At 51.0% G+C, this 25,718-nt stretch overlaps 1 protein-coding gene across 1 annotated transcript in view; it reads right to left on the reverse strand.

Annotated features, from left to right (window-relative positions):
• Positions 1-25,718, reverse strand: part of GALNT14 (polypeptide N-acetylgalactosaminyltransferase 14) — a 208,921-nt gene that overhangs the window by 24,669 nt on the left and 158,534 nt on the right. Inside the window, exons 3-9 of the mRNA XM_063078686.1 lie at positions 24,413-24,511; positions 16,766-16,833; positions 14,480-14,545; positions 14,219-14,340; positions 6,986-7,073; positions 6,197-6,281; positions 3,883-3,986 (exon numbers count right to left, since the gene is read on the reverse strand). Of these exons, the coding sequence (XP_062934756.1) occupies positions 3,883-3,986; positions 6,197-6,281; positions 6,986-7,073; positions 14,219-14,340; positions 14,480-14,545; positions 16,766-16,833; positions 24,413-24,511 (632 nt within the window). The remainder of the gene's footprint in view (positions 1-3,882; positions 3,987-6,196; positions 6,282-6,985; positions 7,074-14,218; positions 14,341-14,479; positions 14,546-16,765; positions 16,834-24,412; positions 24,512-25,718) is intronic.

Genomic DNA, 25,718 nt, shown 5'->3' on the forward strand with positions numbered 1-25,718 from the left:
TGAAACCAGTCCATCAACAGCTGCTTCTAAGGGATGAAAAGTGAGATGGGGCAGGTCCTGGTTGCCCTGCCCAGAGCCTTTTCCAGTAATCTCTGTATTTTTGTACTGTGAAATAGACAACACAGCACATGCAAACACACCTAGAACACACAGCAATTCTACTTCTGAGAATGGAAAGATGCCTCTACCTGCTTTTATTATTCTCAGTTTAAAAGAAACCCTTGAACATGGCTCCCTTTGAAGCAATGAGTCCTATTTTACATGGAGCATCGTAGACTGGATATATGGGAATGCTATGGATCAAATGTGTCCCCCAAATTCATGTGTTGGAAACTTGACCTCCATTGGAACAGTGTTAAGAGGGTGGGAAATCCTATTATGGTATATGAAGGGTGGAGCCTTTAAAAGGTAATTAGATTGAGGACTGTGCCCTTGTGAATGGACTGATCCATTCATGGAGTAATGGGTGTGGTTCTGATGGCTTCATAAGAATGAGCAGTTTAGCTCTCCTTTGCTCAGCCCATTCTCACCATGTGATTCCCTGGTTGCCCCAGGACCCTGTAGAGGGTTCCCACTAAGCAGGTCCTCACCAGATGCATTCCCTGGACTGTGGACTTTCCAACTTCTGAACGATAAGAAATAAATTTCATTTCTTTATAAATTACTCAGTTTCAGGTATTCTGTTATAAGCAAAAGAAACAGACTAACAGTATATTGTCCTTTCCATCCTGAACCTCCTTTCCATCCAGTCTCTCGTTTTTTTGAATGCACATTTAGTGAGCAGCTTCTACTGTTGCCTGCCTCAAGAATGAGAAGTTGGATGGATGGTCTTGCCTTTAAGGAGCTCCAGGTTTAGTAAGAGGCAGGGCAGCAGGTACAGGCGAATAAACAGACAAATACGAACAGACAAATACATAAGAGAGCTCAGGCTCGGTGCAGTGATGGGGAAGAGAACTGGTGCTGAGGGGCATGGAGCAAGGGAGCGGGTGGCCAAGCGGGAGGGCAGAGAAGGTGTTTTCGTGCTAGAGGAGGCGCCCCAGAGCTGCAGTGCAACCTGCTTCTGCAGCAGAAGAATCAGCTTTGGTGGAGCAGACAGGCTCAGTCCTTGCAGAGGGTCAGGCACATGCTGAGGTCCTGTTAGTGCCTCTGGACTGAAGGCTGGAGGGAGGAGCAAGCTGATGAGGCTGAGAGAAGAATGTCGGCCTCGTCCTCAGGATAAGAGGGAGCCACTGAGGATGCCCAGGCCTGGGAGGGATGGGCGGGCTTGCATTTCAGAAAGAGCGCTTTGGCAGGAGGGTGGGAGGATGGATTTGACAGGAGTAAAGAGAGGTGGAGGATCATTTAGGATAGTATTGGTGGGGATAGAGAGAAGGGGATGGATGTGGGCAATGCTGGGGGGAGCAGATCTTCAGGACTTGGTGACCTGGGCGTGGGGAGGCCCCTCCTGCTACACCCTGGAGCCAGAATTTGTTCACTCTGACAGGCAGCTTCCTTCAGCCCTTAGCACCATCTCTCCATGGCAGCTGAGTGTCACTTGCAAAACCCATCCAAATCCCTGATCATCACCGGGACTCTTTTCAAATTCCCACCCTCACATACTCAGGCGCCTCACTATCCCCACCCGCAGATCTGACGCTGTGCACGTGATCTATCCACCATTGGAAAAACACTGCATTTTCTCCCATATAAAATGCTAAAAATAAATAAATAAATCCAGAAATGGCTTTCAAAGTGCTGTTAGCTGGCTATAACATAATGGAATGTTAGAGTGAGAGAAAACAGTGTTCCCTGCGATAGCTGTCGGCAGCGCTTTTCTTGTAGTTTAAAACATTTTGTGATGGATTGTAAATATCTCTCCCACACCTCCCCAGCACCCATTCCCAACTTCTCTATCGGAATCAGGCCTCGTTAATGCCAAATGACTCGGAAGCTGGCTAGATGAGATTGCTACTTGATTTGCACAGATGTGTGTTAACATTGCTAAAAAGAAAAAGGTGCTGGTAAGTCAGACCAGAATGTGCCATCGTTGAAAATAACATGTGCCTGAATCCAAATGGGACTGCCACGTGGGAGAAGGATCATTTCACTTTGCGCAGTTCAAGAGGGCAAGTTAAGTCCCAACATCCCGACAGACAGAAGTTGGGGGAGCCGGGCTTGAACTTAGAATTTTCGAATAGTTCAACAAAAAGTTTCGAAAACGATGTGCTGAACTGTGAAAGAGTCCACACATCATTATAAGTAGCACTTGAGTAGAGATTAGGTGACTGCTGTCTATCAAAAGTGCTGTAGAGAGGATTCATTTGCTGGCTGAGCCAGAACACATCACTCAGTAAGAGGTACTGTGATCATCAGGGCGTACAGTTGGCTCTGCCCAGTGAGAGAGAAATCCCTGCCCACCCCCCCCACCCCCAGAACACCAAGGGTCTGCCTGGCTCCAGGTTTTTCCAGGCTGCTGCAGGTGGACCCAGCCTCAGCCCCACACCAACAACCCCTATGATGTTGCAGGAGGCCTTCATGGACTGGTTCCAGGAAGAGGAGTTTGTTTGGTTAGTGGGTGTCAGGGTTTTCTGTGTGGTTTGTCAAGCTTCCAGTCTGGGCCCTGCATGGCAGGAGACCAACTTTTCTGATGGATTTCTCTATACTGCCCAGTTTGGGAGAACTGATACTGTGGGTCAGGCCAGAAGCCATAAATTTCTGAGAAATAACTTAGTGACTGAGGAAGAAAGCCATAAAACACCCTGAAGGCAGAGACTGGAGAAAACAAAGGCAGCGGACAATGCCCGGGATCACTACTACATGCCAGGATAAACCCCACAGATCATCCTCTTGACCCGCGCTCCTGCTCAGAGAGCCCATAGCAGACATGCTGCTGGTGCCCAGAGAGGGAAGGACCGCGACAGTTGTCCCTCTGACTGTTCTGTATTACTGAGGGCCTCCTAAGTGGCAGGCACTATACTAAGCACTGGAGCTAGCCATGAACAAAATAGACCCAAATCCCTGCTCTGGTGCAGCTTATATTCTAGTGATCTCTTAGGTCTCACTTGGTGGAAAGAAACTAACATGTATCATGCCCATACGGTGCCATGGTTTTTACATATTTACCTCCATGGATTTACATAACAACCCCCAAAAGTAGGGTTATAGTCCCAAGGCAACACTTTTAATACACGAGGGAAATGAGGGTCACTTAGTGTCACTAACTAGATGGAATGGGTCTTTCTGACTGTGCTGTTTCTCTTGCAGCTGCAGATCTCAGCCCCGCCCCAGGGCGGCCAGACCTGGCCATCTGTTTGCAGTTTGGGGCCCTATAATAGGCCCCTCTCTCTCACCCTTTCCTCTCCCACTAAAACATAAAGGCAAGATACTCTGGGGGTTCCTGTAGCAATTAACCCAGATGCTCCTCATTAACCCAGTGCTTAGCACTACACTCACAGCAGACAAAGGATGTGAATGGACGTCAACGGATACCACCGTCGTTCCTGATCCTCATTCTCTTTCTCTCCTGTCTCCTTCCAACTCTAAACTCCCAAATTCAGTGCTCCTAGTTTAAGCCTGTGTTTGGCTCCTCAGACTTGATGTTTCCCCTTGGTCTTCCTGGCTTTTGCAACTCAGCCTTTGCCCCCAGCCCACACACTGCCACCTGCCTGGTCCTCAGCACCCACATGGCCCCATGGAGAAGCTCACCATCCTCCAACAACCACTTTTCTGTGCTGCAGGGGTCTTCCCCCCAAAGAGGGACTCACTCGCCACCTCACAGGCCCTTATCCTAGACGTGTGACTCTCCATCAGCTCGGTGCTGGATCCAAGGACACAGAGATCCTCGCCCCAGCCCCCAGGGCACATAGAATGGTATAGGGCAGGATGCACAGGTCGAGGACTCACCAAAGTTCTCCCCACCCCAGATGTCCATGTCCGTATCGTATTTCCCCAGGTAATCGAACCGGGCTTTGTCGATCACAAAGAGTCCTCCAGCTATGATGGGAGTCCTGTGAGTTTGGGAGAAAAAGAGGGAGGTCAGTAATAGGGGAGAAACTACTCTCAAACTCTTCTGCCCTGGGAGCCTGGAACTCAAGGCCATTTTCTTCTCATTTCTGTTCCTCTTTAGAAGGGCCAAAACATTTTCCAGTTACCTAAAACGAGAACATCCTCCAGGGTTTTCCCCATTGATTGTAAATCTCCTGACCTTGCAGACTGGCAAATTCATTCGTGAGCCCACCCCCGGTGGGAGCCCAGGACTCGGTCCAAACCCCCGCTGTTCTGACACCTACAGAGACTACACTGGCCTCCACCAGGCCATGCCCAGGCAGAGAAGAGGGGCTGAGTGTTAGCTGCACGTCCATTTCCTGAAACTGGGCTCTCTCTCCTCTTTCTCCCTCTCCACCCCTCTCTTATAGGTTGAACTGTGTCCCCTGCTGAAGGAAGGTATGTTGGAGTCCTGGCACCCTATACTTCAGAATGCAACCTTATTTGGAGACAGGGTCTTTATAGAGGTAATCAAGTTCAAATGAGGTCATCAGGGAGGGCCCTAATCCAACATGACTGATGTCCTTATAAGAAGGTGAAATTTGGACCCAGAGGAAGACACACCAAGAGAATAGATGATGCGGAGAGACACAGAAGGGGGATGACCATCTACAAGCCGAGGAGAGGCCCGGACAGCCCTCGAAGGTGCCAACCCTGCCAACACCTCAGCCTCAGACTCTGGTCTCCAGACTGTGAGACAGTGAATTTCTGCTGGTGAAGCCACTCAGGGCGTGGGGCCTGTGACTGCAGCCCTAGTGAACTAGCACACCCTCGTCTTCCTTTTATTTTCTCGAGGCCCACCCAAGCCTTCCCTGGCTCTTGATGGCTGACAGAGATGCCAAAGCAGCTGTCTGGAAAGGAAAGGGGCGAAGAGGAAGGAGGCAAGGTGGCAGAGCCCAAGCCAATAACCCAGTAAGGACAAGGATGACGGCTGTAAGAGTCAACGTCTGGGGTGGGTGGGCGAGCCCTCAGGAAGTGGCACTGCCAGAGTCACTGAGGGGCTGACGTGTACCGCACGGGGCTGGCGTGGCATCAACCACTCCTCCCCCTCTAGAAATAAAGGGCATTGTCCAGGCGCCATGTGACTTGTCTGCCTCTTGGCATCACTCCAGATGGGGACAGCTGGAGAAGGGAGGAGGGCGGCAGGGAGAGGAGACAGAGGTCTGTATGGCACAGATCTCAGGGTCCCTGCCACCGGTGTGAATTGTCCTTTCAGCTCTTCATATCCTGTCTGGTCCTCAGTTTGGCTTAAGTCAGTTGAACAGAAATAATAAAATTTTTTTATGTGGCAGGCACCAGAGACACAGACATGTCCTTCAATTGTCCTGGGCATCCCTAAGTCACGGGACTGAGCAACCTCACTCCAGTGGCCTTCTCTGCAGTTCTTCAAGTACTTCTTATCCTCCTGTCACTGCAGCTGAGGCAGACTCGGTTTAACCTGGAGATTCCCAAGCCCAAGCATCCCAGAGTACGTTTACCATCCAGTCCTAGAAGTACATCAAGGCCGTATACCCGGCGTGGAGACCACAGACTCCCCATGGGGTGGACCACTATGCTCTAGTCTACGCCAAACCCTCGCATGGGCCCTGAAGCCCAGGCAGACACCTTGCCACCACATGCCGTAGGTCACAATGGAGCTTGGAAGAGGAATCTGGGTCAGAACAGAACCATCCACCACACAGTAAAGCAGCCCAGAGTCCACACCACTGTCATGTTCTCCCACAGAATGGAGCAGATGTGCTTGTTAATACGTAGCAATGGCTATGCCTTGATATCAGCCTCCACTTCCTCAACCTTCCTCGGCTGAATCCTGACATACAAGACTTGGGGGCTCTGCTCTTGGCCCCAACGGACCATCTTTTCCCTCACCAGGGGCCAAAAGGGGACCATCTTGGATCCCCAAGGTTAGCAGGAAGCATGAGTACATCCCAGCATGCATATGAGTGGACACTGGGCTCCACCAGGCCCCATCCCCTTAGAAAGAAGTCTCCCTGAAGACGGAAAGCTCCTAAAATAAGGGCAAGAGTGGAGATGGCCTGGCACAGGGTTTTTTCTGTCTCTGCCCAATCCTTTGAGCATCCAATATGAACCGCCTCCCCGCACCACGTGACAGCGGAAGGACCACGTGGCAATGAATCCACCACCCCACCCTGCCCTGACCCTTCCTACTTACCTAATGGGCTCCGTGGGATCCAGGCGCCACGCCTTCTGCTCTGGGGAGAGCTGCTCCCACTGGAAGTGGAGGCTCCAGTCAAACCCTGAAACACAGCACCCGCCAACTGACAGGGTCTCTCAGAAGTACAAGGGTACTTCAGAAAGTTCATGGAAAAACAGAATTGAAAGATAATACAAATCTTTCCAGGAACTTTTTGAAGTACCTTGCTACCTGCAGAGCTTGCTCATTCTGCACCTTTTCCAGAAGTTCATGAACACATGTAGTTCCCAGGGAAGCTGGGCCCAGGGACAACAGGTCTCACCTGGGCTGCTCAGCAGCACAGCTGCCAGCACTCCCTCTCACGGCTTCCTTCTCTCTGTCCACATCCTGCTGCCTCTCTGAACCTTCTCTGCAGGTGGAGTTAGGAAACAGAGGGTCCAGGGGTAAGACCCACAGGCGGCAAGATGGACAGTGTGAAGGTGTCAGCAAGAGGGTTGTGAGAGGCCTCTCGATTGCCTGAAGCACCTGAAAATGGGTCTTGGGGTGGGAATGGGGATCCTTGTTTCCAGGTTAGCCCTGTCTGAGAGCTGGGGCTCTGGGTACTGGCAGCATCCTGCCCACTCCCCCAACCTTCCATTCACAGTCCCAGTGATCAGAGCCAACCTGGAGAGTGATTACATTACAGTACACAGGGCTGGATGCTCCAGGCAAACCACTGAGAGATCTTCCCTCACTCTGGCCTCTTTAAAGCAATGACTAGGAGGAAAAGAAAGTCCTTGCCGGGAAGAAGGCATTGGCCACACTCACCCCCTCTGAGCTCCGAGGCAGACTCGATGTAGTGGAAGGTGTCCAGGTTAATGATGTCGATGACAGGACACACCACCCGCGTGTAGTCCTGGAAAACAACAGACCCCGCGCTCAGTTGTCACCGAGGGGCCTGGCTGGGGATCAGGGAGCGTGGCAGGGGCAAGGCCTTGACCAAGTACTTTTATCTCTGGATATCTATTTTATCATCATAAAATAGGGCACCAGATGCAGTGACCTCTAGTTCTGATGCCTGAAATACCGGAAGCCTTTTATCAACACAGGGGCCCCCTCAGCCACCATGGCCACCTAAGAACAGTGAGACGGAGTGGAGGCTGCCTGGGGAGTGCTGCGCACTGAGAAAGGGGGACATTAGGGAGAAAGGGGGCTCCAGAAGCCATTCACCATCAGTGGGACCCTGGAAAGTAAAGGATACAGTCAGCTGGGAAGGTGATCCCAGGCCTGAGGTCTCATCTGAAGAAGCAAAGCCACACACCCACAGTGGGCACCTCTTAAACTTCCCACATACTTTTATTTAGGCCTGCGACTCAGGGACAAGTTGATGAATAGCATCTCCAGAGATTCCTAAGTTCAGTGGGCTCCTGTAGACAGGCTCACAAATCTGTACCTCCAGCCCCAACTTCCCTCCTAGTGTCCAGACTCAGATCCAATATGCCATTGGCCATGTTCATGTGGCTTTCACTTAGTCCTTCAGATGGTTGCTCCACCATCTTCTACCCAAACATGCTCCTTTCTCTAAGTTCCCTATTTCTGTTAACAGGTCATCACATAACCCCCTCTCCCAGCACTAAATGAACAAGCTTCATCCTGCCCAACAACCAGATCAAGTTCTGCTCGTTCTAACTCTAAAACTACTCTTCTAGATCCATCCTGCCTCTTCTCCATCCCCTGGTGCCTGGAGCACTACAGTGGCCTCCTAAGCCCCACCCCACCCATCTCATCCTCTCCTTTCTACACCTGGCTGCCAAAGCTGTCTTTCCCATATGCAAATCCAACTCTGCCACTCACTGCTCAAATCTCCAATTGCCTCTAAGGTAAAATACACACTTCTGAACACAGAAACTCTTGGCTAGCTAAATGGGAATCAGGCAGCAGGAGGAGCCAGCAGGTCTTGTCTTTGGGAACCAGGCAGGACTGATTTTCCTATCCTCTGCACCAACCACACGTTGGCCAGCACAGGCAGGAACCTCTGTTTCTCCTTGAAGCCATTTAATTTCCTGGTTCAATCTTTTCCCCAAATGAGGCTGTCTTCTTATTTTAAGCTCCAGATTCACTGAGTACCTGATTTTAAGTTCACAGAGTTAATTTGGCTCTGAGCGTCCCACATGTGACTCATTCTGACAGTAACAAGGTGCCTCTGAAAGCCAACTGGCCCACATGGAAAGAAATGCTCATTTTCAATGCATTGCTTTTACCTCTGGGGTGTCACAGATGCTTCATTCACAGTCAGCTCTGCACCTGCCCAGCTGCCACAGTTCCTCTGGGGCTCTTCTTGGGCCACAGTCAGTGTGTCCGTGTGTAGATACACTCTGCATGCACACACATCCCCATCCACACAAATACCTACACACACACACACACACACACCCAAACGCATCACTTGAATTCCAAAATGTCCTCAGGAGTTCAAAGACTCCTTCTGTGAATCTGACAAAGTTCCATTTCACCTTTGCTTGCTGAGTTTTGGGGCCCCTGCAGCTGCACTAAATCCTTCTGTCCACCCTCGTGCAGTAAAGGATTAATCTTGCCCAGAGATGTGTTTGGCCCTTGCCCAGCTGTTGGGAGGTACCTCTAGGCCCTTGGAATGTCCTGCCTAGAAGAGTGTCTTTGTTTACATGGGAGCCTTGGGCTACACCAGATTGTATGTGCTAACAATGTGTTTTGTGGTGAGGGCCTTGCACCACATGGGATCAATTCAATTTGACCTCTGGAGGGGCATGGTGACCAGCAGCGTGGTCATCATGTCTATGTGACTGGCCTCCCTGGCTGCCAGGATGCCGTGCTTGTTGCCACACATTCTCGCTGGGAGAGGCGAGCGCTGTCTGTTTAACCCCTGGGGGAGGACACGTGGAAGCGTGTGCCTGGAACTCTCCCCAATGCAGCTTATCCCATTGCAGATTTTAATCTGTATCCTTTCACTGGAGTAAACTGTGACCATGATTGTAACAGCTTTGCTAAGTTCTAAATTTGAGGGTGGTCTTGGGGACGCCTGAACTGCAATCCAGTTTTGTTTTGATGTTTTAAAAATGTATTTCCTCAATATTGAAAAACCCAAAATGCAAAATGTAATGCTGGTCACTTACTTTGCCACAGATTTCCCCAGAAGCCACTTACGGGCTCTGCCTCCAGAGCTGCAACAGGCTCTGGTGCACTCTCCCTAAAAGTTCTGAGGGTTTCTGTCCTATTATTCCTGTCACAGAATGGCTGTGGTGTCTGCTTGGCTGAGAGTCACAGAGACCAGACAGGCAGTGAAGGATGTTGGGACAAGTGCTATGTGGAGCCGCGACCTTGAAAAGGGGCTATAGGAGGCTTTATAAATGAGCCATCAAAATGAGGACTCGAAACTCTGAGTGACCTGGGGGGTCAATATCCACTCCACTATGTATCCCTCAGGCCCAGCCCAGAGCCTGGTGGGCAGCAGGTGTTCAATAGACACTGGCTGAAAGGGGAGTGTATTCACTTCCTCCGAGGACACTGCTGGAGCTGCAGGATGCAGGTGGAGATTACAGATGGACAAGATGGTCTCCCTTCTGCAGGCTCAGGGTCAAAGGGACTCTCAATAAAAATACCCAGACCCACCAGAGGCCCCTGACTGTGTGCCCCAGAAGGCTGTATCTCTAAAGCCAGGTCCACGCTTAGGCTCAAGCAGGCAGCTGGTGGAATCCCTGGCAGATCCTGGACCACCCCCTTTTCCCCTCCCCTACCCCACTCCCACTGGCCCTCCCTGGGAGCAATGACAGAGGCTGAACGCACCAGCCAGTGGCTGTCCATTGCAGAGGCTGTCACCCGTCTCGTTTCTCCACTGACTCATGTAATTAAAACCACATCGTGAAGAGGCAATCAAAATAACTCTTGGAGATGCTCACTTGTGTAGTCAACCACCTGCCATGGTTTAGGAAGTGTGGCAGGTACAAAGATGAATGAGACTTCACAGTCTAGGAAAGGTGAGGACAGACGAGTAGATGATTGCAATGCAGGGTGTAGACACACAGCCTGGGGACCTCTAAGCTGGCCTGGAGGGGTGAGTGGGGAGCAGGAGGGGATCCTCAAGGAGGTGACACTGTGGAACAAGGACAAATTGACAGGACGCCTGGGTGCCCATTCTGCTTCTGCCATCTAGAATACGTGTGACCTTAAGCAGATCGGCACACTCTGTGGGACTCTTTCTTCCTCTATAGAGTGAGGACAAATTATTATTTGCAGAACTATCCTGCCTCTCTAACAGCGCTTTTGTGAGGAACAAGAGAGGAAAGCATGTGAGAAGTCTACAAAGAATATGTAAGCTATTATTTATATAAATTCACCAAATGCTACAGGGATTAAGATTTCTTAAAATCTCTTTTCCTGCTAAAGAAATATGTAGATAAAGAGAAAAAAAGAAGCCTATGTTGGAGAAGGAAAAAAAAAAAACTTGGTGCTTGTTGCAAGTTATCATCATGTAATTGAAGGGAAGAGGAGGACAGTTGGGGAGGTTTTCAATGTGGAAAACACCAGCTGAGGACAGCTTATGACAGCTCGAGCTCAGCCTCTTTCTTATCTCTTCCTATTTTTGAAAATCCCAAACTCCAATTACAGCTTAAATTTCCACTTCCACTCACAAGATCAAATCACGTTCTACTCTGAGACAAGACACACAAAGATACATGGAAACACATGCAGACAAACACACACACTCCTTGTCCCCGAGGGTCTGTCTCAGAGGAACCAGTCCACAACAGCAGAAGAGTAAGGGTCTTAGTGAAAACCTCTTTAGCCCACAGAGGCCACTGCCACCCTGCGAGGGGCAGAGCTGGACCACAGCTCCTGGGAGTGTCTGACTAATCTCTTTGCTTGAAAAGCCTTAGCTCAGACATTGGTGGGGACCGAGGACCTTAGCCTGGGAGGCTGATCTCAGTCTTGGAGCAGAACTGCTCCCAGAGCAGGAGCAGTTGGTGGCAGGCAGGCATCACTCCCATTCAGGAAGAAGGAGACGAAAGCTTCGCCTGACTAGCAGGCCACAAATGTAGAAAGAAGGGCATTTTTCAGAGAGGGCTTCTGAGGTGGACCTGGAGCGACTGGGATAGAAAAGGCTTTGACAGTTCATTAAGGCTGTCCAAGGAAAGCTAAGGCTCTCTGCAGAGACAAAGTCTGCCTGGCACAACTCTGGGTAGAGAGCTCCTGGGATCAGGTCTGAGCCCTGACCATCCTTGGCCCAGCAGCCCCAACATCTGAGAGCCTGGGCCCATGAACTTCAGCTCCAGGGTGCGTGGCCAGCAACCTGGAAGAGGTGGGCGGGGGCAGGAGGCCACGGAGGAGTGAGGCAGAGGAGAGGGCACCGCTGTGCTGGGCAGACGCTGAACACTGCCCTGGACCGCAGCCCTGCATTTCTTCCTCGGAGATGAACTTCAGGACTGTTATGAGTATGCAACAACACATCTGCCGTTCTGGGCAAGGCAAATTACCTTAGAAACACTGCTCGGAAAATGCTTGTGTGTAACGTGTAAGGGAAAAAAGCAGAATACAAAATTGTATAAGTACAGTATGATTACAACTATGAGAAAAGATACTTTCTGCAAAGAGAAAAAGACAGAAACAGGTGGAAACAGTGGATGTCTTTGCCTGGTAGAATTCTGGTTGATTAGTTTTCATTCCACTCTTCCATATTTTCCAAAACGTCTATGATGACCGTGGATTACTCTTGTAAGGGAATACGAGAGGTGTCAGCCTTCTCTGTCCCCTTCCTCTGCTCCCCTGCCAAGAGGTTTTCCATTACACCACATTCCTGAGTTTCAAATTCACTTCTTTTTAATATGGCCATAGTTTACACAGGGAACACCTTGTCTCTTCTATATAAAATCCTCTGAAGAGAGACACTGTCTCCAACCCCCACCTCTTTTTTCCCCAACTAAGTGCTCCAGGATTCTCTAACCTTGGTCTGATTCTGGGACCAACCTTCAGTTGTTGTTAACACACCACTTTCTTTTTATCTCCGGGCAAGAATAGTGGCAGGAAGACTTAGCCGGCCCTGGGGCAGCGGCAGCAATGCACAGGCAGAAAAACCTTTGTGGGACAGTAAAGGTGAGGAGTGGAATTTCCCCATTTCAGTATCCCAGAACAGTCCACGTGTTTTCCATGTTTCTTTCTCACAAAGGGCGTCCCTGCGACTAGAGCTTTCATGTCACTTCTCCCTGTGGTTGCTCACTCTGCTCCCCTTCCCAGGAGGTCATCTGCAAACCAGGGCAGCGTCAGGACACAGGAACCACAGTGGACCTTACTAAGTGGCATATCCAAAGTGTGGATTCCTTTTACATGGCCAGCTTCAACCCTTGGGATCTGCCCAAAACAGGTGCTCAGTAAATGTCTGTTAATTAGATCCGGGGCAGGAAGCGAGCCTGCTTTCTACTCTCTCCTCCCCATCGCATCGGGCATCTGGTGTTTCATGATAATTTCTGAATACTGAGTACCTACTCTACATCAGACTGGTGGCCATGAGGAGAGGACTGTTGCCCCACTGGGTTTATAATCTCTTGGGGGAGACAGAACTAAGCCCAGAAGAGGAAATGGTGGGCCCAGTGAGCAATTATTGGCAGGAGTGATCCTTGCTGGCTGTGCAGTCAGGAGAGGCTTCCTGGAGGAGGGGAGACGTGGGTGAGGTCCTGAAGAGCAAGTGGGTTTGTGGAGAGGACGGGAAGGGCATCCAGGGACAAGAAGGGCTTTGAAGAGATGGAGCAGTGGGAACGTTGGGGTCACTTTCAGGGACAAGGAGCAGCCCAGATGCGCTGTGGCTACAGATGTAAGCACAGAGGGAGGGGCGCATTTGCAAGGACCTTCAGTGCCAGGAGAAGCCCCTCAACTGAATGGCCTCTTCATGCCTTCATATTTCTCAGTCCAGAACTCTTTGCCTGGATCATGTCAAAGGGATGAATTTTCTAAACAACAGTAAGTGGCTGGATCCTAGCAGTCTCAGGGAAAACGGTCACCAAGGAGCTTTAACGTCTAGGCCCACGTGTGAGAATTTTGTAAACCTGTCAAGGTTCTCTCACTGGAATGAACCATGTTGGTAAAAATTCCCTGGTTCTCCTCTGAGTAGCATATACAGCTCAGTTCTTTCATCCCCCTAGCACTGTCATCATGCAGGGAGGAGGTGAGTAGCTGCCACGCAGGGTGAGAAGGAAGAACTCCAGCCCCAGGAGGACCCCACAGAGGCAACATCGAGGGTTCTGGCACAGACGGTACCAGCTAAGGAACATCAGGCCAAGTCATATATTTCCTGAGACTGGCTCCTCATCTGTGAAATGGGTATGTTAAAAACACCTGAGCTCCTGCTTCACGGACGGCCATACGAGTCAGTAACTCAGGAAGAATAATGAACAGTAAGATGCCAGTCAGTGATGCTGACATCTACAACAGGCGTGCATTCTGTAGATCAGCAGGGGAGTGGGTGGGCCTCACGGAATATAAAACACCGAAGGGAAAAATTAATTTCTTTTCACTTTCCAGTGGAGTAACTGAGACGTGCAAAAAAGCAGCATACAGAATTCCAGAGTAATTTAAAAGACAAACAGAGGCAAGGAATTCGGGTTTCTTAGCATCCAGCCTGCCTGCTTGGCGTAAAGCCTTTGTGTGAGGGTGATGCCTGGGTGGAAGTAAGACAGAGGCCTCAGGAAGTGGGTGACAAATTCAGCTGCCTCCTTCCCACAAGAGGCACTCCCAAGGGCTCCCTTTCTGGAACCTTCTACTGTCAGGCAGAGACAGTTCTGGGCAGTTCTCTCTTGTCTAGGAAGCTGCAGGTATCATGTTCCAGCTTCCGGCAGCTCCTGCTGCAGGCCTGCTGGGATGCCAGACTGCTCCACCATGACTGCCATGTGACCTTGGTGCCTTCATCTATAAAATGGGACAGAATTTGTCCCACCGACCCCCCAGAGGAACTGGGGGGCACATGTGAAATTATGAGCTTTAGAGAGACTGGAAGAAGTCAGGCCATGAAGCCCAGCTCTGCTTCTCAGCCTCACTCACCTCTTTGACCCTGTGCAACAGGGGCTGGAGCCAGTCCCTGTTCACCTCACAGTGGCTGTCGAGGAAAGTCAGAGTGGTGCCCTGGGCAACATCAGCTCCCCGAATCCGGGACCGGACCAGACCTGCAGTCAGGGACAAATGACCAAATGGTGCCACTGTCCCTCCATCGTCCAGCAAGACCACGGAGGAGCCACCGAGCCCCCTCCCTCCCCCAGCCCCCTCGCTCAGACCCGAGGCCCCTGCCCAGCAGCACAGACCTACCTTGCCGCTCGTTATTGCGCAAGCATTTCACCTTGGGCAACTTGATGAGCTGTCTGCAGTCCTCAGCTGCAAAGACAAGACATTATGTTGAGTGAGCGCCCAGGGATGGACTCGCACGATGTAACTATGCACCGTAGGTGAACCTGGAGGATAGGTAAGGCAGCCTTGCCCACCGTCCCCCCCGCCCAAACTGAACAGCCCAGTCCTGTCTCCAAGGTCTTTCAGTGGAAGGCACTGGCGGATCACTGCTGTCATTCGACAAAGTGGCTTCAACTGGGCCTCTTTGGAGCAGGTCAGTACACAGTGGCACCTGTGCACTTGCTTGAAAATATTTCCAGGTGGGAAATCTTGGCCTGGTCACCTGGGGACATTTCTCCTTTGCAATAGACCATTAAAAGCACGAGATCATTGTCCTGTTCACTTTACCACATCAGGTAAAAACTGGGAGGCCAGGGTTGGATGAGATGGCTTTTGGATTTTCCTTTCAGATCATGGAGACCCTCTGTGTAAAGGGATCCGCCTAGCATACCTCGCATTACACAGAGCTGGTGCAACTCTCCATCACACAGGGAAATGTGCTAGGGTGGGCAAGAGGCCCCACCATAGGCATCTGCCTCAGTCGCCCCGGAGCTCACCTGTCACCCCACCACTTCTTTGACTCACAAGCTCCCTGGCTCTGAACTCCTTATCTTGACCCCACCATTTTGGTTTTGCTCTATTAGTTTACTAACCTTGGCTTGTCTGCTTGGCTCTGGACTCTAAAGAGTAACAGAAAAGGTTGACATAGGCTTCCCCTGGGCCAGGCACTATTCTAAGCACTTCCAATGTGTCAACTTATTTAATTCTTATATAAACCATATATACTATTATTATCATTTCCACTTGATAGACGAGGAAACTGACACATGAAGTTAATAATTTGCCCAAGGCACATAGCTAGTAAGTGAGCAAGTTACAGGTATAGGATTTGAACCCAGGCAGTCTGGCTCCAGAGTTCACACTCTAACCAATAAGGTATTCTGCTTCTAAGTGAATCCCACAGCATTCCCTTCTCCTGCCTCAGCACGAGGCTAGCCACCCCCTCCCCCGCAGCAAGGTGAGTGTCTCCCCACCCCTAAACTCTTCCTCACTAGAGAAGGGAGAGCAGATCATCGAGTTCCAGAACTCAGAGTCCAGATTGCACCACTCTGGGCCTCGTGCACAACCCACTTTTGTATTATTCCCAGAGGTTCTGAGGCTACATCAACAAGTATGCGTGTTCCCTGCCCTCGCACAGCAGACCCCAGCATGGCAGTGGCTCCCTGTGCCCAGCTTCCAGCATCAGTGCTGGTTGCATGGGGGCTACTCTCCTGGGACTTGCACCTGTCCCAGTGGCCACTCGGTTTCACCTGGTTTGTCACCAGGAAGAGGGAGTTCTGCATGGAACTACACCCAGGCTGCCGGGATGATGGCTCTGGGAGGTGTTGTCACTACCAATGTTGGAATTCTGTCAGTGCTCCCACAATTACTGTACCTTACAATGTTGATGCACAGAGGTCTGGAAACACTCACATGTTTTGGGGGGAGAGTGGATTTGGGGTGTGAATTTGGGCAGGACCCAGGTTCTTTGCTAGAATGACTAGGGGAACATGAGGTAGGAAATGGTGATGACCAGTGTGTTGGAAGGCAGCTGTTCACTCTGTCACGGCCAGGTGATGGGATGTCTTACAGGGGGTCCAAAAGACAGGGCCCACCCCAACCTCCCAGGGAAATGAAAGGAAGAGGAAGAGGGCATGTTAGCCTAAGCTCAGACTGGCAGATTAATGTAGCATAAGAATTAGGAATCTCTAGGGATGGGCCTTGCTTCTGGACTTTGAGTCCCAGTGCTGATTGTTTTAATGTTTGGTGTCTCTTCCCATGTCAGTGACACATGTACATGTTCACACTGCCCACACTCAACACATGCATGCACACACACTTGCACGTACACGTGCACACCCACGCACACACACACATGCCTATACACGTCCCCCCATACTTCCACATACATGCACATATAGCAACGCAATCATGAATCTACTAAATTTAGCTGGTTAGGTCCTCAAAGACAGCAGAGAACCCAAGAAGTTGTTTCTCAAATGTAAGGTTTATCTCCTTCTTGAGTCCAAGCCATAGACACTCAAAGTCTTCCATGCTATTACAAACCTAGGCTTTCCTCTATCCCCAGAAAAATCAATGGACTCGTGTTGCCTGTTACTCAGGGCTGGGAACAGACCTCTGTGCCTAAAGAGCAGTGATATTACTTACGGTCATTGCTGAAGTCATCCACTAATATGATTTCCTGGATCAGATGCACAGGGGTGCGGTTTAACACGCTGTGAGAAGCGAAGAGAAAAATTCATTATGACTTCTAGTGCAAAATATATGTACTAACCAGAGTGTTAAATAGACATCGTTGCCTTTGAGGAATGAAAACTCAGAGCCACCAAAGGGCTTGTCCAGTCACACTACTCATCTGTGAGCAAGCAGGGATGTCCTTCTACCTTCTCCAACTTAGCAAATGCTACCACTACCCACCCAGCCGCCCAGACAGAGATTCCAGAGTCATCCTCAACCACCCTCCCTCTCCCTGAAACCCCACATCACGGCGGTGAACAAGACTGGCTGGTTCTATCGGAAAATGTCGCTCACATCACTTTCACCTCTTACTTCCACCCTGCTTCAGCCTCTTTTGCCTGGTTCATTGCAGTAGCCTCCACCTGCCCCAGCCTCGTCCAGCCCCCAGCTGTCTTCCTTGTGGTCTCCAGAGCCTTCTGACACACAGATCTGATTGTGCGACTTTCCTTGCTAATAAAAATAAATTGACAAAAACCCCACAGTAGCTCCTCACTATCTGCACCACAAATCCTGAGCATGCTCCCCAAGGCCTCTCACCATCTGAAGCCAGCCCGTGCTTCCCACCAGCTCCCACGCGCAGGGCTGTTATCTGAAGGCATCCTGCTCAGTCGTCGCCGAGAACCTTTCTCCTACTGCAGCCACTGCTTGAAAAGCTCCTGAGCTGCCCACAGGATCAGTTCAAATGTCTCTTCCTCTCTAACAGGTTTCCAATCTATTTAGTGAGAATTAATTGCTTCCTCCTTTGGGATCCCTGGCAGTTTGTTTCTAATCCTATGGCTTTTTATCACTTCCTGACCCTGAAGTTTGGTTTGGTATCTCCCCCGTCTGTTGTCCCCTCTGGATGGTAATATCCCAGGGCAGGGTCCTTGTCAAGTTACTCTCTGTATTGCCAGAGTCTAGCACAGCATCCTGGCCTGTTGTCATTCCCCTGAGGGATATTTAGTGCAGCCCCACTATGTGCTTGGCACTGGGTATATAATGATGAACAGAGGAGAAGTGAGAGAGTACAAGCTGTGTAATCTTGGGCAAGTTACTTCACTGCTCTGTGCAGCTGAGTATCTCCATGTATAAAATGAAAATAATGATAGTAGTAGCTACTTCACAGGGCTGGTGGGAGAACTACAGGAGAAAATACATGCATAGAAAGCATTTAGCACAATATTTGGCACTGAGTGATGATAAATGGTAGCAGTCATTACTGCTTTGTGCATCACTGACGACTTTTGAATTGAATTCACTTCATTCACCCCTCCTATGCTGTGGCTCTCTACCCCAGGTTGGGTTTCACCGTTAACTCTGGGTCTCAGGCCTGACCGAGATGGCTGGATCCTGCTTCTCCTGAACACCCCCAAACTGCTTGGCTTCTCAGAAGCATTCCTGGGCCACATCAGCCATCGCGGGATGCCCAGAGCCCCACATGTGCTGGAGGGGGTTCAGATGGGTGCTGGTGGAGGCACTGTGAGGTCCTCTCGGAGGACCACCTGAGCCCTGTTTCTGCTGTGCCACCCTTTCTGTGCAGGATACAGACTCCTAGAAGAGAACTTTGCCTGGAGCTACCTTTATTTATGAAGGTTTAATTCTCACCATGGCAACTAGTGTAAGGGGGGAGAGGAAGCCCCACACAAAGCCCTGAGCCCACTGTCACTGACTGTTGGGACTCGGGGACAGGGAGGGGAAGGAGACTGCAGCCTCCACCAGAGGGGGGTGGGAGGAGACTGTTCACTGTGAACCTCCCAGAGAAAACACAAGCAAACCCAACAACCAGCCCCCTAATCAGGGAGGGGGCAGAGGGAGGCAGAAGAGAGGAAAAAACCTGCCTGAAGAATAACCTCTAATGAGGTTTGATTACGGCTGTAGCTTTTGCATTTGATTCCCCCAAATCCCTGTCGGCTCTTTGAAATTCAAGAGTTCTCTTCTGTGAACATCAAAAGGTAAATCATGTGCGGCTCTGCGCTGGTTGAACTGAAAGATGATTAGCGAATAAAAAATGTCCAGGGTTTAAAACAGAGAAAAGAAAGAAAGAAAGAAAGAAATCGTCAGCAGTAAGTGCTAATTAGACCATTTCCCGGTAACACCTGGCTTGTTTTTGCTCCTCTAATCAGAGCAATTGGGGCAATGGTGGGGTCGCCGTAAAAGTGGCTCAGGGCTGGGAGGCCCAAGATGAGCATGTGCCCTGGGCACCTGGGGTGGCTGGAGAAGAGGAAGGTCAAGTCCAGCCCAGGGGACCGGGGCCTGGCTGGGATGGTGCTCCAGAGCCCTCCCTCTGCACCCACCCTCATTCCCACCACCCACACCCTGCCTGCTCCTGTCTCCCTCCCTCGTTCTCAGGGGCTCCTCTGCCAGGGCACCTCACCACCTCCTCTACAGCAAAGCAAATCCCCCCTTTCCTACAGGACCCAGCGTGGGATGTGATTTTCTTTGCTTCACCCCCACTCTGGTGCCCCATGTTCTTCTTTACTCAGCCTCAGCATGGAGCGAGTGTTCGCCTCGCTGGCATACATGGGCCACACTCTGTCTGGGTTATTCTAGAACCTAGTCTCCCATATGCAGCTCTCCTCTCTGCCAGAGTGTAACTGCACAGGCAGTGCCTACGCCTTCTCCTTCCTGCCTGCTGTGTCCTAACTATGGGGCCCCCAAGGAGCCCCTGGAGAGGCAGCGGTGCAGGGTGGGGAGCTGGGCTCTAAGGCCAGGAGGGCTCCACCACCTACGAGCTGTGCAGTCTTGCACTAGATGCTGGTCCACTCCCCAGCCTTGGGTTCCTTCTGTAATTACATTTTCCTTGTAAAAGCAGGCGATATTAATACTTGACCTACTTCACAGGCTTTTGTACGTATGAAATGAGGAAATGTATTTGAAATTGCTTTGTGAACTCCACGGTGCTATATGCAGGCAGGTTTTATCAAATGCTCCATAAATACCAGCTGAATGAAGATCCAAGGCCAGCTGACAGTTGAGTTTAGTTTTTCTGGAGTGAGACTGACTTGTTTTCAAGTACTGTATCTGTGGACCCGCCGTTCACCAGCTGGGAGAGCATCAGTAAGTACTGAACCTCCAGCTCAAAAGTCTCCCCAGCTGCGTGAGAGGAGCTTAGCACCGCGCCCGGCACACAGCAGCTGCTCTCTGGATGTGTACCCGATAATAATATCCACGCCAGTAATAGCAATAGGCGTGACTTACAGCTGTGGTCTTCCAAGTGTGAGTTAGCAGCATCACCACCACCTGGGGACTTGTTAGAAATGTAAATTCTTGGGCCCCACTCCAGACTTACTGAGTCAGTACCACTGGGGATGGGGCTCAAGAAACCATGTTTTAGCAACCCCCCAGGGATTCTGATGCCTGCTCAAGTTTGAGAGCAGCTGCATTAGGATACTGTCCTTGGGGACAGCCCTCCATCAGGCTGAACAGCCATTGGGGCTGGAGGCTCACAGCAACACCTGTTGTCACAGTAGGTGCCAGGCACTGTTCCACATCCTATACCTATCTGAACCCATTCAATCTTCTCCATGGTAATGCCAAGTAGTTATTAGCTGTAGTCCCTGTTTTGCAGAAAAGGAAACTGAAGCAGAGAAGTTAAATAGTTTGCCCAGGGTCACACAGCTATTAAGGGCAGGGCCAGGCAAATCCAGCCCCAGAGTCCAAATTCTTAACCACCTTAACCGGAAAAACTGCTCCTTCAGATCTAGGATATTATAAAAAAGTAACAGCAAGGAGACTCAGGATATAAAGTGATCAATTGTGCATGCTCTAGAGCCCCCAAAGGAGAGGCAGGGCCAAAGGATGCCCCAAGAGGAAGGGGACAACCCTGGGTCTCACCTCTACACAAGGACTTGCTGAAGCAAAAGGCAAGACAGACCATTCTTTGGGGCTTGTTTTCTCTCTCCATAGTGAGAAAGTTCCCTAAGTCATTACGGTTGTGATTCTCACTCCCTCCTGCATCACCCACCCCATAAGGCCTGGCTCTGAGTACCCACGCGTACCCTTCCAGCTCCCAGCTCCCCAGCTAACCCTGGGAGCTTAGGGGGCCAGAGGGCCTGGGTGGGGATGGGCAGGTGTGGTGGGGAGGGAAGAGAGGACATTCAGTTCCACCTCAGTTCCTGGAGCATCTTTCCCTTGTGAGAGCCTGGAGGCAAAGCCATCTAGAATTCTCGAAAGTTAAGATGAAAGGTACCTAAGAGGAGATCCTTTCATGGATGACAAAAGCAAGACAGGAGTCCTCTGCATTCAGTCCCCTTTCAGTGGCTAGTGATTGATTTGTGTGACAGGTTACAGAGTGGAAGGGAGATACAGAATCTTAAGGCATGGAAATTTCTAGAAGTAATCTCTCTTGCCTCCACTCCTAAAGTTCACATCCACCCAGCCTGCTGATGACAGAGGCACCTGTCTGCTCACACAGAGTCCTCGGGCCCTGTTCTGCTGTGGGTGTGCATCACAATCGGGCTGGCACTGGGGACCTGGGAGGCAGGAAACAGCTCCACAGTCTCCCTCGGCTACATCGCCTGGTAGTTCATTGGTGTCTTCCTAAAAGTACGGTCTTGATGGGTCCCAAGCCTCCTCCCAGAGTGCAGGGTGCCAGGGTCTTGGGGACAGCCCTCCATCAGGCCAGTGGACAGAGAAGCTGGGGCTGGACCCTGAGGGAAGTCAGAAAACCCAAGGCTGGTTTCTCTGCTGTCCACACCCATGGCTCTGGGTCCTGTTCATCCCACGCATCACCCACTTCACAGGCTCAGATGAGGCTCCAAGTGGAGTGAGAGAGGGAATATGTCCTGTACGCCAGAAGCTCAGGACACCTTAATGTATTAATATTGTTAGTATTAAGTACCATTACTGCTATCACAAAGAGGAGCAGCAGGGAGAGAAAATGTCTCGGAGCTGACGGGGAAGAGTCTGAGGGCAGCAGCTGCAGTGCCCCGAGAACATGAACACAGTGTCAGGGAGGCATGGGGGGCCTGGGATCCCCCATGTTGTATTGTAATGCTCCCAAATGTCCAAGACATTCCTGAGAGGAAAGTTTATTGTGATAGAACTTGAGACATGAAAGATATTTTTATAGCATTTTCACACATGTGGTTAATAACCTGCCCAAGGTCACACCGCTAGGAAGTGATAGGGTAAGGACCTGACCCCAGGTCTTCTGACTCCTGGTCCTGGGCCCTTTAAGTACCCCACAGCTGCTTCTCTTTCGAGAGCTCACTAGCTGTGCAGACACACACATGGCTGACATGGACCAAGCACATATTCTGTGCCAGGCACAGTCCTCAGTCCTTCAGCTGAATTATCCTGGAGCAACACTATTCGCTAAGTACGATTAGTATGCCCATTTTCTGGATTAGGAAACTGAGCCATAAAGAGGTGAAGTGAGAGAATGAATAAGGTATATAGTCCTTGCCCTAAAGGAGCTCACTGAGATTACATCTGGGAACAATGCAGTAAGCGCTAGAGCAGTGATGTGCACAGAAGGCCCTGAGGAAACCCTGATGGTTGTGTGTATGGGGGAGGGGGAGGTGCCTGGCATCAGAGAACTCCTGGAAGGACCAGTAGAGGCCAGCCTGGAAGTGTCCACATGGAAACATCTGGCAGACATGCCCAGACATGACCTGTGGAGCAGCCACAGACAGCAGGAAAGGCAGAAACTGCCACGTGTTTGCTCCATAAACTTGCCCTGGTGCCCAAGCAGATCATGCCGGCAGCTGGGCTGTGGTCTGGCACTTCAGAATCAGCCACCTCTGCCCCTCTGGGTGCCTGCTCAGCTTGGAAGGCCCAGAAACTCCTTTCTCCCTTTACTAGAAGAGACCCAGGCAAATCAGACCTCCTCTTATCCCTGTTCCCCCGACACATACCCACACTTGTTTACAAACCAACAATGCACTTGATTCATTTCCTATGAGACTCACTGTGGTACCTGACAGTGACTCGGCACATTTTCTTATCAAGAGCTGTTGCCTCATTGGGAAATCAAATTCAAATTGGGTGGCTTGTGGAGAGAATGCAGAAGCCGGATAGGGCTCACAGCTGGTGGAAGGACCAACCCATCAGTGGCCAGGGACACTGGGCTGCAGACAGAGATGCCCCTTGGATGGGTGGAAGCACTGGGCTGCACAGCCTGTGTCCTCGCAGGTCCCTCCCTATGTTTCGAAGAGACGTGCTAACCCTGCTCAGTGGACATTCATCATTAGTGACAGGTGGAACTGAAGATTTGGAGCCTTTCCTCAGGGCGAACCCGCTGCAAAACTTCCATCCCATCACCTGGAACCTCCACCGCCCACAGCCATGCAAGTGTCAGAGGGAGAGAGGAAAAATTTGATGGAACTGACAAGAGATTTTGCTGTGCTTGGTGCATGCTCTTTGGCCCACATTTAATCTTATTTCTTCTCTGTGGCATCAGGTGACTAGCTGACGTGCTGCCCAGCACATCAGGATGGGCTGTAACTGGCTGGGTGTCCCTTGCTCTGCTGGAGGGTGCAGCTGTGTGCACCCCCAGTCCAACCCCTCTCCCAGTGAAGCTGAACACCACCAGGGGACCAGCCTTGCCCTGCTCAGGCTGCTGAGAAGAAGGGCCCAGAGGTCAGAGGGCAAGGGCTGGAATCCTGCTTGACTACTGTTAGCTGTGACATCAGGCCTTGATTTATCAGCTTCCTCAGCTCCTTCATCAGCATCCTCAGTTGGGAAGCATGAGCCACAGCATGTCTGCACATGCGCAGGACTTAGGGACTGTGGCTGCCCCACTGTCACTTAGGGACAGTAGCTGCCCCACCATCATCTAAGATGCAGATGCTGCTGGAGACCTGCATCAGGGAGGGTGAGGCAGATGACAACGAGAGGGAAGAGCAGGAGGCAGGGCATGGTGGAAGACAGCTGAAACAGCCAGGGTCCTCAGGGAACCTGGGGGAGGAATTCCTGGGCGAGTCTTCCAGGTGCGGGTCTGTGTTCTGAGGGAGTTTGCTGGGGGCTGGCGCTGGCACCTGTGCATATCAAAAATCCATGCAGGAAACAGGCCACAGGCCACACATAGCAGGACGTACCCATTAAAGCAAGAGCACGATCCAGAGTAGGAGATGAGGGTAGATGGAGAGGACCGAGGGGGAACAGGGCTGGCACTGAAGGGAGGTGGCCAAGAAGGCAAACATTAGGGATTATCTTGTGTTGCTCTAATCTGCAGCACCATAGCCCCTGGCAGGTGTGGGGTCAGGGGCTGGAAGGGTGGCTTGCTGCCAGGGTGGGGATGTACTTGGCCTCGTAGGCCTCAGTTCCTGTGACAGTTGTGACAATTACAACTCCTGCTCCACGCAGCTGAGCACGGTGGTGAAGGGCAGGGGCCCCGGGACCAGTTCCTCTGTTTTCTCTCTGTGGGATTCTACAAGTACCCTGCCCCTACGGCCTCCTTCTCCCTATACAATGGGATAGCAGCCTCCCTCACAGGAGTGTGAGGAGCTACTGAGTGGACACGTATTGCTAGAAGTGCCCCATAGTCTTATCCCAGGGCCAGGTGCCCAGTGAGTAGACACACCCGCACCAAGGGCCGGGCCTGGAACTGGCTGACAGACAGCAAGGCCGCCTCACCTGTAGATGGTTCTGAGCAGGGTGGAGCGGGCCTCGTTGTGGAAGGTGATGATGATGCTGGTGGGCGGGAGGTCCGTACAGTAGTCCAGCAGCTTGCATCTGGGGAAGGAAAGCAGAAGACAAGTTGAGACCTCTGAAGGGCTGGGACCAAGGGCATCAGGGTGGTCACCAGCATGGACAGATGCCTGGTGTCTGCTGGGGCTTCCCCAGTTGCATAGCATCTGCTAAGACTCCAGGGCCTCATGGGAACTTGGGCTTGTAGCCAAATTCAGTTGATATACAGAAAATAAATGTGGTATTTCTTGTAAGCCTGAGTTAGTGTACAGTGATTCCTAGTAGCTGCATAAACCCGACTCCAAGTTTTGGGCTGTGCGTCCCAGTCTGTGCCCTTCTAGCCCCTCTGCCTGTGTGCTGACCAGAGGGCAAATCCCAGCCAGCAGAGGCCTCCTGTGTTCTGGGCCAACAGCTTCAGCCTGCCATATGTGCGGATCCTGACCCCCTGCCACACACACCTAAATCTGGCATGTTTAAAGAGGCAGAGCCCTAAACCTCAATGTAAGCAATAAAACCTCATCTTGAAAAAGCATTCACTTCCATGTGTCCAGGATTATTTTATATGACAATTACATCTGGGGTAATTTCAATTTAGTACCTCACTGCAAGTGAAAATTGTAGCCCGCAGCCTGAAAATTACTATAATAATGGAAATAAACCTGCCAAGTGAGGCTGGGACCACCAGGGCTATCACTGGGTAAAAGCACCCCCCACTTCTTGTGGTGTCAGGGGCTGCCCAATCATGGGTGGTGGGAGGGGGGATAGTAAAAGAGGATTAAATAACAGATGTGGGGGGGGTGTCAAACATTTGCTCTATTTTCCCAGTTCTTCCCAGGCCTGGGGCTTTTAATTTGGGATCCAGAGACCCAAGGATGAGCTTCAAGGGGACTGTGAGCCTTCTGAAATTGCTCACAAACTGTATGTACACACGTGTGTTATTTTTTTCCCCTGGGAAGATGGTTCATAGTTTTCACTAGATTCTCAAAGATGCCTGTGGCCTAAAACACTTAATATCCTCAGTCCTAGGCCAATGGGCATGACATCCTTGGGTCATCCTCGAGGAGCCAAGAGTTAGGGAAGGAAGGTCCCAGGGCAAGAGACTGTGGAAAAGGTAGGTCATGACCTTCAGGCCTTCCTGCTCTCTCCCCACAGAGACATCCTTTCAGCTCCACCTCCCAAATCCAACCCTCCTCTCTGGTCCTCATGGCCCCAGCTCAGCTAGACTTTCCTCCTCTTGGAGATCACCACAGCA

Source organism: Cynocephalus volans, chromosome 14 (assembly GCF_027409185.1).
Source record: "Cynocephalus volans isolate mCynVol1 chromosome 14, mCynVol1.pri, whole genome shotgun sequence".
NCBI lineage: Eukaryota > Metazoa > Chordata > Mammalia > Dermoptera > Cynocephalidae > Cynocephalus > Cynocephalus volans.